The 14,091-nt window shown below is 37.9% G+C and overlaps 1 protein-coding gene across 2 annotated transcripts in view; it reads right to left on the minus strand.

Annotated features, from left to right (window-relative positions):
• The window catches only part of LOC149234392 (uncharacterized), a 404,784-nt gene that overhangs the window by 152,351 nt on the left and 238,342 nt on the right, over positions 1-14,091 (minus strand). For both annotated transcript variants that reach the window (XM_089371822.1, XM_089371823.1), the window contains exon 8: positions 7,875-8,244. In XM_089371822.1, the coding sequence (XP_089227948.1) occupies positions 7,875-8,244 (370 nt within the window). The remainder of the gene's footprint in view (positions 1-7,874; positions 8,245-14,091) is intronic.

The following is a 14,091-nucleotide window of genomic DNA, read 5'->3' on the forward strand; positions in this document are numbered from 1 at the left end:
TATATGTATTAAAATATAAAAAATATAAATATATATATATATATAAGAAACGCTCCGGGATTCGCTCCCAAACCGGGAGCTTCTAAAAATGTCACTACCGCACCTGTTTTCGCTCCCACTCCCAAGTAACACTACCCCATGGCAACTTATGGATAGGATGAGTGGTTCCCCTATCGAGGAATCCTACCCACACAATCTGGGACTCATGGAAAGTACCTCTCATTTGGCCAATGAGTAGGGAAATGGGGTTAGGGACCATAGTAGTACTATCAATGGATGCATCGTTGTATCTACCGTACTCCCTATGCTAGGATGACCTCCATTGATTTGGGATCAATTGGAACTGACTTCGGATCAGTAAAAGTGATATAGCTCACTCTCTCTTGGAACTAATCTGGGATCAGTATGAGTGGTTTGAGACACTCTCTTGTGATATTGATCTGGGATCAATGAAACTGACTTCGGGTCAGTAAGAGTGACATAACTCACTCTCTTTTGGAACTGATCTGGGATCAGTAAGAGTGGTATGACACACTCTCTTCATATGGAACTGACTTCAGGTCAGTAGAGAATGGTATGAGACATTCTCAATCAATTCTTCTTCTTCATGGTTCAGCAGAGCAAAGCAAAGCAATGCAGGGCACTAATGGTAGAGATAGTACAGTCTAGCAGATGGAGTTCTCCCTAGTTGAGAGGGAGTGTTAAAATTGGAACCATGTTACTTGGGAGCGGGAGCGGGAGCGGGGAGCGGGAGCGAAAACAGGAGCGGGAGCGACCAATTCCAGAAGCTCCCAGTTTGGGAGCGAATCCCGGAGCGATTTTTTAAAAATATATATATTTTTTATATTTTTTAATTTTTGATACATATATGTCAACAAAAACATGTAGAATGATGAATTAGATATAAAAAACATAAAAAAGCATAGATTGAACCATATAACAACAATCATCTAGAAGTTATAATCTTCATCAACCACATCCGCAAGTTAGTAACATAGTAACATACAACATATTGAGTCTCATGATTCATCAATCTTAAAGTTTCAAGCTTTCAAAATTCAATATATAACATTTATCATCATTGATCACCAAAGTTGTACTTGTAAGCTAAGTGTAACCATTACAACAAATAATATCTAACATGAAATGAAATGTTATAAAATGAAATGAAATGAAACAACTTTCAACTTTCATGAAGCATCATATTCATAATTCATTACTAATGAGTTATATTTGCCAACTTCAAACTTAAATTGTCATATATTGTTTAAAAAAATATCATAATAAATATGAAAGAGTCAATAGTTATAAAAGCTACTAGAAACTAGAAAAGAGAAGTAAATCTATTATCTATTTCTTATGCTTGGGCCTCTTGCCACCACGAGAAATGTCTAATTTTTTAGTCTTGTTGCAAAATCAGGATCTTTGTCATTAATATCACCCTCCAAGCATTAATATCCAGAGGTATCTTTGTCATTACCTTTGTATTTGTATAGGGATCTTTGTCATTAATATCACCCTCTAAGCATTAACATAAGATAGAAAAAGCATAACATGTCAAGTCAAGATTTTGTTTGAGTGATGCGTACATTTTTAGAAGGGTCATGATAGAGGAGTTTGACAACCAATGTCACTAACATCAAGGTACATAGAGGGATTGGTACTCTTGATTAAATACGAGTTCCATACCCTAATACGTGACAAAATTCAATGGAAACATTGCAATCCCCCAATCCTGAAATCCTGAAAAACTGATAAGTCTGCTGGATTTTGAATGAAATCTAAAATTCTACTTTCTCCATATGAAATCCAATGAGGACGAAACCACTCTCAAACATCCTGAGTCATTTCATGGTAATGTTAAAAATTTAAGTAAAAGGATGAAAATGAAAATTAAAGAAAATGTCACTTTTACTTTAAGAATTTAACATTACCATGAATAGTGTATCAATACTAGGGCCTAGACTTGATCATTAAGCTGCCCCACTCAAAAACTATTTGTTTCTTTAAAAAAAAATTGCATTTCGAACATTACTACAAAAAAAAAATGCAAAAAAGGCAAAATGCTCCCGAAAACGCTCCCGAAAAGGCAGGGAGCGAAATTTTTTTTAGGGAGCGCGCTCCCGACCCGCTCCCGAGTCGCTCCCGCCTGGAGCGCGGATTGGGAGCGGGAGCGAGGGGGGGGGGGGGGGGGGGCGCTCCCCCGCAACACTAAATTGGAAACTAGGGCCAACCTCCATGTGGGGCATCTTATTTATGGCAGCTAATATTTTTCTTGGATCCCTCTCATCGAGAGGTGTAGGATTGATCTAAAGATCATCCGATTCCGATAAGTATTCATAAAGATATGAATTTATTTGTGTTATAGGACAATTCATCAAGGTCGGTTTGCAACCTAATAACCCCACATGTGCTCAACGTTTTAGTATAAAAGGAGATGACTTGAGAGTCATTTTACACACACTTCACTCTTGATTTCTCTCCACTCGCTTTGGGTTTTAGTGGAAGGGAAATCTAGGAGAGGAAGCCCTAAACGCAGAAGGTAAGGAGCCCTAGCATGAGACCTTGACGCAGTCAAAAAGGAGAAGCCTCTACGCTGCCATAATGGAGATCAGATCACAACCATGGAAAGAAGCCTCTACACTGCCCTAATGGAAATCATATCACAACCATGGAAAGAAGCCTCTATGCTGCCCTAATGGAGATCAAATCATAGTTATGGTAGGAACCTATACGCTGACCTAAAGGAGCCCTTACCTCTAACGCAATCATGGAAGAAGTTTTAACGCAACTATGGAGGAGGCCTTAACAAGATGGAGATATGACATGGTGAAGGAGGCCTACACGCTGCCTCATACGCAGGTCTATCCTACCCTAGCCGTAGGCCTATGATGCCATAGCCGCAGGCCTATGATGCCCTAGCCGCAAGCTAGTTCAAGTGACCAGATTGTGGAAGGAGGGCCGATGAATTCTGCAACAGGAGGCCGAGTTCTAGGACTGAGAGAGCAAGCTGCTAGGCCGAGTAAAGTAGGAACAAAACGCTGGTTGTTTGGGCACATTTGGAGGAGGCTGAAATCTACAACAAATTGAGCAAATTGTTGCTAGGCCGCAGGCCATAGAAACAATTGGAGGTAGTCTAGGGCTGCATTGAGGTGGACAGAAACTTTAGAGGATAGCAGTGGCAAGCATGGTGCAGCAAGCACATTCAGTAGTGTGGTAGCATGGTGCAGCAAGCACATTGGGACAGCAGTATGGAAAGCATGGTGCAGCAAGCACATGCAGCAGTATGGCAAGCATGGTGCAGCAAGCACATGGAGTAGTGTGGCAACATGGTGCAGTAAGCACATCGGGACAGCAATATGGCAACATGGTAAAGCATACCACATGGGACAGCAGTGGCAAACATGGTGCAACAATGGCACATGGGACAGCAATGATACAGTACAGTGATGGGTATAGTCATGATTAGTGAAGCATGATGAGATGCAGCATAGTGATGATGGGTGTAACATGGTGCAGCACAGTGAAGTGCAGCATGATGAGGAGGAGCAGCGCAATGATAGGTGCATTAAGGTGATGGAGTCACCTTGGAGAATCAGTTGAAGCAGTGTGTCTTCAACTGAGTTCAGCTACCTCATGTATCATCTTCTTAGAGATGATCTATGTTCTTATTTAGATAAGTCAAAGTGTTGACTTCTGTTGTAAATGTACTATCTCTCTCTCTCTTTGTTGAACTATTGAAGAACATATAAGAAGAACTGATCAAGGGTTTCCCCACATTGGGGTTTGTCCCTGGCTAGCACCATATCTTGTGTCCTCTTGTCTTGTCTTGTCTTCTGCGATTTATGTTTATGTTTTATCTGCAATTTACTATTATGTTGATGTGATTGCTAATCTGGAAAAGATATTGAGCTATCTGTGAAAATTGAAATAAATTCTTCTAAGCATAGAACACACCTAAACTTAACATAGAGTCATCCCATACTTGTTTCCTAAGTTTCTAAGTCCCTTTATGAAGAAGTTCCAAGTGTCATCTTTTGTAAAGGTAAGCGTCGTTCTTTGTAAAAGGCAGTTATGACACATCATTAAGAAGCATCTCCATTGGTTTCTCCTGCATTAATTGGTTCTATCTACCATGGAGACATGCACTGGACCCATTCTCAAGGTATTGCGCACTTTCTTGTCACAGTGGACATTGGTGTCAAAGGGTATATCTTAAGTGTCGCACTTGGAGGTGAGTGTCATTTCAATGAATGCATGTCGATTTTGCACATAGAGTGTCTCATTGTCATGTGGTTGGTCATTTATAAGTGTGTGATCATGTTCAAATCTTGTTACATACTTCCACTCCCATCTTTCTGCCTTACTGATCCCATATTTAGTCAATTTTGGAGTTTTCTTTGTCTTCACAACCTGCCTGACCATGCACCTATCCTTCTGCCTCCTAGAACAACGCACTACACAGTGACAAGCCTCAATCAAGCATCCTTTTCCTCCTAGAACTGCACACTGTGCAGTCACAAATAACTACCTCCATCAACTGCGCACTACGCAATCTCAGTGCTCAGTCACTGTCAACTACAATTTCCCATTGTGCAATCCTTACCTAGCCTTGCCTTCACTACACACTACACACTTTCAGTCAACAATCAAGCCATGTTTGAGTCCCTGTAGTGCTCAACTACACAATGCATTGGCCTCCTCCCTCCAAAACTGTGCACTAACAAATCACAGTGAGCAAGTTTGTCTTTTCTTCCTCCCTAACTTCCCCAGCTGCGTACTCAAGCCTCACTGTCTCTTAGCCACTGCGTAGTCACAGAGCCTTGACCCTCACTCCCTACCTCTTGCTCCTACACATTGCGCAGTCACTGAGCCTTGAACCTCACTCCCTGCCTCTTGCTCCTGCACACTGCACAATCCTTAGGCCTCCTCAATCTGATGCATTGTCCTAGCTTAGTTAGTATGTTACATGAGAAACTAGATAGACAAGGTGATTTTGGGACGGATGTCATCTCATCATGACTCATGAGTGAACTCCATTTGCAAGTATTATTATCTTGACATGGCAGGATGATGCTAAAGGAGGATACCAAGAAGATGATCCAAGAAGACACTTGTGAAGCTGAAAACACAAAGAGATCATCAAGCAAAAAGATAAAGCGACACTAGATCACAACAAAAAGAGGATCAAGATCACATGAAAGGCTCCATATCTCCCATCCTTTTGGAGGATGAAGATGAAGTACATGCAAGATCTATCATGAAGATGTGAAGATAGCAAGAAGGAGAGAGAGCTTGGCATTGATACTCTACAATGAAGTTCCGTGTCACCATTGCCAAGTCGTGGCTTCTCAAAGAGTCACCATAAAAGTCACATGTTTTCATTGTATTTGGCCAAAAATTTGTGCAAATGTAATATTGTATTTTCCAAGAAATGAGAAAATGTAAAATGTGTGGAAGCCCAAGGGTCACATATAGAATGTGAAGAGTCATGTTTCTAGAAGCTCAAAGGTCTCATAGGAATTCGAAAAGTCAATTTGGAGCTCAAAAGTCAAAAGAGAGGTGTAGACTCACCTCATTTACTATATATACACCCTCATAGCTCAAGCAAGGGACTTTTCGCCTTGGCTTCTAAAGCTAAGCATAGGAGAGAAGATTAGTCTTTTAAGAAGCAAGTAGTGGTGTAACGTTCCACTATTGGAACCAGTGTTGTATCATTGTAATGGTGTATACTAGGACTTTCACTTAATTTGAAGCTCCTGGAGCTGGCACACTTTGATGCATATGTCATGAATGATCGTAAGACTATTCTTTTGTTGTTTGCGGTGTATGTTTATGTTTCTACAGACTAATGAAAATGAACTATTTTGTTGCCTTTAGTATGCATTTTTGAACCGTGTCTCTTGTTTTCATGATCATTATTTCCTTGTGAACTATTTCATGATATAAATAACAATTCTATCAGATATATGTGTGTGTCTTTACTAGGGTAGTACTATTACTTTTCTTTTAAAGACTCACTTTCTCTTCCCTTTTCGTGAAAGAACCATTATACACTTTGCAATTGAATACATCACAAGAATAACTTGCTAATCTCAAAAGTATATGTGTTTTCTCTTGTGTCACTTATTGCAGGCAAGGCAAATCATTAAGAATACGATAGTTGGGCCTATTTTCCGAATGCAGTTCCTACTCCAAAAGGTTTCAAGTCTAATTGGGACTTCATATCGGGGAGACCCCCTGATTGTTGGCAGCATCCAGCACCGTCAACACTATGAAATGATGAGATTCCTTCCTTTGATAAGAGTGACCTCATTTTAAGCTTCCACGTTGCTTCTAGATTGTTCTTTAATGCATATTGATAAGTTGCTTGCTCTTCTTGTAAAATAGACTTCTGCTATGTTTCTTTTGATTCTTCCATTCAAATGTTAAACTTTGGTGATATTGCTTGATTGATGCTTGAATCAAAATATCATGCTGGAGAGACTTCTATAATGTTGCATAATGACTTCAACTTTGCTATTGTTCTGCTTTTGTAGTTCTTGCTTGCTAGATGATGAAACGAACTGCTTCGATGACTGTGGAATACTTGTGACTTGTGGAATTATGTGTAGACACCTTCTAATGACCCAAACTCTTCTTATTCTAGCTGATTGAATGATGTGATGACGATTTTCAACTCCTTGCAACCGAGTGTCCCTTCTAGAACTCCATTTAGACTCTATTTCTTCTAATGTTATATGCTTCTTTAATGACTCTATAATTTGTGAAACCCAAGGATCTTCTATACTTCAAATGTAACTGCATCTGCTATTTTAACTTCTATCTTCTAATGAAATCAAACTGCTTGCAAACCTAGCATTCACCAATTTATTCAATAGTAAAGGTCCTTGGTATTTTCAACCTTTGGTTTTTCTCGGTTTCTTCATCTTCTGCAACATGAGCTTCACTTCTTTCTTTCCTCTTCCTGTTCTTCTTGTTCTTAGGTTCTTTGGGACAATCTCTTTTAAAATGTCCATATTCATTACAACCAAAGCATTGCACTTTAAACATGTCTCGGTTTCCACATGGCTGATTATTATTGTTGTTGTTGTACCTATGACGAGGTTTAAACCTTACAAATCTTTCAAACTTCTTCCTTGATCTAGCAGCAAAAGCTTGAGCATCTTCATTATTAGATTCGGTGTCATCTTTGGCTTTTAACCTTGCTTCTTCTAGAACACATCGTTATTTTTTATTTTTTTAATGGCCAAAGGCCTGACAGCAAAATGTAAAACCTCCAAAACTTGTGTAGCGAATTGCTTGAATCGTGATGGCACCAAAGTTGATGAAGAGTTGATGGCCAAACGCTGTAACAGACTGGCTTTGCGCAACGGTTGAGCAACCAGAGGATCGAACAGCTCGGATACAAATGTAACGAACAAAGTTCTTTTACACTCTGATACCAATGTAAGGAATAAGGTTTGTACTTACAATAATATTCAGAACAGTTGGAATACGAAGACATCCATTGAGGATACGAATATATACATGGAATAGCGTGCATAAGAATTGATACGAGATTTGGTAATTACAAACGAGGCCATGCTTATATACCTAGGTAGGTGCCCCTTCATGAACGGTCATGTCATTAGAGACATCCCTCTTTAATAACTAATTATTGTTTAATTTAATCATTATTTATGATTATTATTATTTATATAATTTTTATTATTTTTATTCATAACAAAGAGGAAGTACTGTCCAAACAACCTTGTGAAATGGCTTACCAACCAACCTGAAACAAAATACTTGCTAAACTTGAAACAATTTAGGATTACACATTAACTGTATGCCTATTGAGAAGAATATCAAAAATTCAAAATCAACAAGACCTGGAAGCACCATGGAAAAGGCATCTTCGAATACTCTAGCTGCAACTTCCCATCCAGATGTTAAATCTTCAAACAAAGCTGCTGCAGCTACCAAAGCTGTAGAGCTCTCTTTTATGTCTCCCTGAGCCCACAGCAAGCGAAGCTTCCGTAATTGTTCTTCAAACCCTCGGCGTGCTTTCAGTACCTGTGTACTTGAAACTTGATGCTCTGATAAATATGAAGAGTATTTCCCACCACTTCCTAAACAAGAAAGAATGTGAATTGCACGTTGTTTAGAAGACGTGCCAGTATCACTGCCAATATTGGAATGATTTGCAAGCTCTGCTTCAGCATACGAGAGGTACAAAATAGGGGCATTCAACTGACAATCCTGATCCAATCAATCGTTCAAGAATCAGATTCCTGTGTGATTTACCTTAAATAAGTAAAACAAGATAAAATAAACTTTTTGAAAAGGCAATTACCAATATATTAGGCTCGATTCAATCAGATATTTAGCTATAATTGCTATGCAATAACAAATACAAAGTAGTAGAAAAGAGGGAATCACTTCTGAAGCGTTAAAGATAAAATTCAAATTTCCTAAAATAATATGCATGGCCAATCCAAGTCACAAAGTAAATTTCCAAAACAATTTCTTAATATAGAACAAGGAAACCTATATTTACATCAACTCAGTGAGCAATGTCATCAACTAAAGCATGACAAAAATCTTGGAATCAGGAAGCATGTGCAATGTTATCACTAGACAGAAGCAAGAATCCGAGCAGTGAAAAATATCGCACATTATGAAAGAAACTGATAGAATTATAATAATCAAGAACAACCTGAATGCATAATCAAATGGGTAGTTTTCAGTCAGAATAAAGTAATGATATTTAAAAAATCAGAGGGACATATCTCTTACTATCTCATAGGATAAATCAGAAAGTGGATTGATTCTCCGTATTTAAGTTAGACTGGAAAGAGCATGCTAGCTTACCCAAACTATTCGAGCATAAGTCTATGCAATAAAGGCTCAAACATAGGTGGACAGTTAGACTTAGTAAAAAAAAGATGTTTCATATATTTTAGATTTAAGTGATTATTGGGTTGCTAAGACAAGTGCCAATCCAAGGGTTAAGGAATCAAGTAATACAAAGGAGGACTTCAAGTCATGGAAATAATGTAGTCAAGCAGAACACTGATTTTGCCAGGACTATCCAAATAGATTCTTAGGTTATATGAGAGTGAGTAAGAGACCTAACAATAGATGCACCATCACGAGCAATATGTTTAAAGGCCAACAGATAATGTGCAATCAAAATCGTAAGGAAAGAACCATAACATTCTTTGGAAATACAAAATATAAAGCCGCATTCTTTGGAAATAGCAGGAAGATGGTATGAGGTCATTTGAAAACCTACAAGAATTCAAGAGGAGCAGGAGTCTCATTGAAGGTTAAAGTTGAAGGACTGTAATGTGTCCTGAGGAAGCAGCAAGCTTAGCATCTTGGACAAGCCTTGGAACAGCTTCCAGCGATCATGAAACTCAAAGGTATGAAGTCCTTGTTCGTAAGGTACATATAATTGTTTTATGCACAAAGGGTTTAATGTTATGAATAAAATATATATAAATAACGATGATAATTGTAATAATGATTAGTTTCTTAGTAATTAGTACTGAAGAGGCATGTCTAAATGGGACATGACCTTCCATGAAGAGGTACCTGCCTAGGGTGTATAAGCATGCTCTCACTCTCATTTGTAATATCATTCTCATTCATACATTTTAATATATATTCTTGTATCCTAAATGGAGATCTACATATTCCAAGTCTTCTGGAGTATTTAACTTGAAGAACGAACTTTGTTCATTCCATTTGCATTCAGAGTTGTTTGATCCTTTGGCCGCTCAACCACTGAACAAGAGCCTTGTTCTCAATCCAGGCCTTTGGCCATAAAATTCGTCAACCTTGTTGTCATTGAAGTGCTTTCGCTACACAAGTATCTGGAGATTCTCCATTTTCACATCAAGGCCTTGGCCATTTAAAATAATATATATATATATATATATATAATTAAAAAATAGCATATAAAAAAAGAGTACAAAAATAGATAAAAATAAATAAAATTGATAAAAAAAAAATGAAGGAAAAAAAACACACACATATATATATAAAAGAAAATTAGAAAGAAAAAATATTTGAAAAAAGAAATTATTAGAAAAAACAAGAGAAAAAAAGTTAAAATAAATATATAAGAAGAAATTGCAGTTGTTGACATCGACCACAACTGTCCATTGCCAGACCACAGTTGTCCACCGCCAGAACGCTGCAGCCGCCACCGTTGAAGGGTCCTGCGCAACCCGTCGTGTTGCTAACAGAATAACATCGTCGCCCGATTGTTTTCCCCTTAACGGAGTAGCTATCGCCCAACTGTTTTCCCCGCAACCGAGCAGCATCTATCTACGACAGGCTACCACCATTGCTCGACCGAGTGCTCAGTCGTCGTTGCCATTGCTCATGTCGTCACCATTGTCACTGCAACACTCTATAGCTACTAGCGCCTAAGCATTGCAACAATTTGACTGCAACACTCAACAGTCGCTGGCACTCAAGCACTACAACAACCCGATCGTACATCCCCTCATCTCTGTCGTTGGCTATCTCCAAAAATCGACACCGTCGTCGTTGCCCAAGCTGCAGGCCATCTGCCCCATCAACAACTCCGACAGACAGTCATTACCGTCGTTGCAACAGTTGCACTTTGATTATAATCTTGAAATTGACAACGAAAATCAAACACCACAATTTGATTCTACAATTGTTGATCATAACATTATCCAACTCTCTAACAATTTTATTCCAAAAGGGTTAATTCCTCTTAAGAAGCTATTTGATCGTAATGATGTCCCCAAAAATCCACTTTCTGATTCACCTGATGAAAATATTGAAATTTATAACATTGGAAGTTCTGAAGAGATCAAAAACGTTAAAAATTCTGCATCCCTGTCAATGGAAGCTAAAGACAAATATTTAGCCCTCCTTAACCTACAAAGATGTTTTTGCCTAGTCTTATAGTGAATTAAAAACCTATGATGCATCTCTTATTGAACACAAAATTCCATTAAAACCAGAGGAAAAAACTTTTCAAACAAAAATTGAGGAGAATTAATCTTGTACTTCTTTCTATAATTGAAAAAAACTAAAGAAGTTAATGGATGCTAAAATAATACTTCCATTAAGATATTTAGATTGGGTAGCCAATCTGGTTCCAGTGACAAAAAAGAATGGTGAAATTAGATTATGTGTGGATTTTAGGAATTTGAATAAATCTTCCTTGAAGGGACAATTATCCATTACCTAAGATGGATGAATTACTTCAGAAAGTTTCAGGAGCCCGGAGAATTTCCATGTTAGATGGTTTCTCCAGATATAATCAGATTATGGTTAGTCCAAAGGATAGAGAAAAAACTACATTTACAACTCCATGGGACACATTCATGTATAATCATATGCCTTTTGGGTTAGCTAATGCTAGAGCCACATTTCAACATGTTATGGACCTTGCATTTGTAGGTAAGACCAACAAATTTGTTGTTATTTATTTAGATGATTTAACTGTTTTTTCCAATTCTGATGAAAAGCATTTGAAGCATTTGAGAAAGGTTTTTGACAGGTGCAAAAAATTTGGGATTTCTCTTAATCCCAAGAAGTCTTTGTTTGCACTTCAAGAAGGAAAATTGCACGGCCACATCATTTCCAAAGGATGAGTAGTCATTGATCCTAAAAGAGTCTCAGCAATTCAGGCACTCATATTACCAAGGAACAAGAAGGAAGTTCAACCTTTCCTTGGCAAAATTAATTTTTTAAGAAGATTTATCCCTAACTATGCAGAAATAGTTAAGGACATAACTGATATGTTGAAAAAGAACCACGAAATATGGACTTTTCCTGCTAGGTATGCATTCGATTAGATTAAGAAGACTATTGTAGAAGCTCCCATCTTAGCCAGTCCAGATTACTCCCAACCTTTCAGTGTCTTTTCTTTTGCTTCTGAAACCACATTAGTTGTTGTTCTTTTGCAAAGGAACAAAGATGGAGATGACCAACCCATTGCCTTTTTTAGAAAGGTTATGAGAGATGTTGAGCTAAAGTATGACATCATTGAAAAACAAGCCTATTCTTTAGTTCAAGCTCTCAAAGCCTTAAGAGTCCATCTCCTCCACTCTTCTATCATTGCTTATGTACCTAATAGTGCTATCAAAATTGTTCTAACTTAGCCCAACACTAATGGAAGGAGAGGGAGATGGATAACTAAAATTTTAGAGTATGATATCATCATCAAGACTACCAAACTGATAAAAGGTCAAGGCCTGGCCAAGCTCCTTGTTGAATCCAATTGCAAGATCTTAGCAATAAATTTTGTTTTTGACATCCTAACGAAGAAGAATACACAAGACCCTTCTGCAACAACCCCTACACAAAAGAATCCACAAGAACCTTCTGAGAGCCCAACTGAGAAGAATACACAAGAACCTTTTGCAACCCCTACATAGGAGAATCCACAAGAACCTTCTGAGAGCCCAACTGAGAAGAATCCACAAGAACCTTCTGAAATCCCCATACAGGAGAATCCACAAGAACCTTCTACATCAGATCAGACAATTTTGATTCACATTGATGAAAAAAAATTGTTATCAGATTGGTACTTTGACATTGTGAACTTTCTTAGAGAATTTGAATGTCCAGTTGAATTTAGCAGAAATCAATGTAAAACACTGAAATTGAAAGTTGTTAAGTACTATATTGTGAATGCAAATTTGTACTGGAAGGATCCTCTTAATATCCTTCTACTTTGCCTAACAGAGAATGAAACAGAAGGGATCATTGATGAATTTCATGCAGGAACATGTGGAGGCCACTATGCTTGGAAGGCCACGGCATACAAGATCTTAAGGGCAGGGTTTTATTGGCCTACTCTTTTTGCATAGGTGGGAGCAAAGGTTAGGAGTTGTACACAGTGTCAAATGTTTGTTGGAAAGCAAAGATTAGCAGCTCTTCCATTGGTTCCAGTCTTAATCCAAGTATCATTCCTTCAATGGGGATTGGATTTCACTGGTGAAATTCATCCTCCATCAAGCCGTCAGCACAGATGGATATTGACTACTACATACTACTTTACCAAGTGGGTAGAAGCCATTCGAGTCAGAAATGCAACAGATATTGTTGTTATCAAGTTCATTGAAGAATATATATTGTCTAGATTTGGATGCCCCCAGCAAATAGTGACAAACAATGCACAAGAATTCCGCAGTACTAAGATGATTGAGTTTTGTCAAAAATATCAAATTTTGTTGCATCATTTTACACCATATTATCCACAGGGAAATGGACTGGCGAAGTCCTCAAATAAAATTTTGGTTAAAGTAATAAGGAAAACATTGGAGGATCATAAAAGGAGATGGCATAGTCATCTTATTTATGCACTTTGGACCAACAGGGTTTCACCCAAAAGATCAACAGTAAATCCCCTTTTCGACTTGTTTATGGAAAAGAAGCAATATTTCCCACACATTTAACTTTTCCTGTTTTAACGTTTTTGCAAGAGTCAAATGAAAAGACTAATGACTTCTCTCTCGAAGAATAAATCAAATCATAGAATTGAATGAGGAAAGAGATGAAGTACAGCACAAGCTTAAGAAATATCAGAGTAAAATGAAAATTTTGTTTGATAGAAAACCAGGGAAAGAGATATTGGGCAAGGTGATTTGGTACTAAGATGGGATGCTAGGAGAGAAGACAAAGGCAAACATGGTAAGTTTGACAACCTTTAGTTGAGACCTTTTAGCATTGCTGAGGTCAAGGGTAATAACACTTTCATTTTGCAGAATTTGGAGGGAGAGTATTCCTCATTCCCTATCAATGGGAAGTACTTGAAGCACTATATTCAGTATTAAGAGGTTTGCATTTATTCACCATTTTATTCTACCAGAGAGTTTTATTTTACATGCAGTGTGTAATTGTTTCAACAGAAGACCCATTAGCCCGAGGAGAAGGCACATGGATCTGCAAGTTCTCTGCATCTTACAGGAGGAAGCAATCCCCAGTTGGAGCCGATGTTGTAACATGCTTTATTTTTGATAAGTTAGTTGTTATTTTATAAAAGGGGGTATGGAAAAAAATAAAGAAAAAATCAATATATGAAAAAAAAAATAGAAAAATAGAAAGAGATGA

Source organism: Pinus tabuliformis, chromosome 8 (genome assembly GCF_031772625.1).
Source record: "Pinus tabuliformis cultivar Carrire ecotype Pingquan chromosome 8, CPIR1, whole genome shotgun sequence".
Taxonomy (NCBI): Eukaryota; Viridiplantae; Streptophyta; class Pinopsida; order Pinales; family Pinaceae; genus Pinus; species Pinus tabuliformis.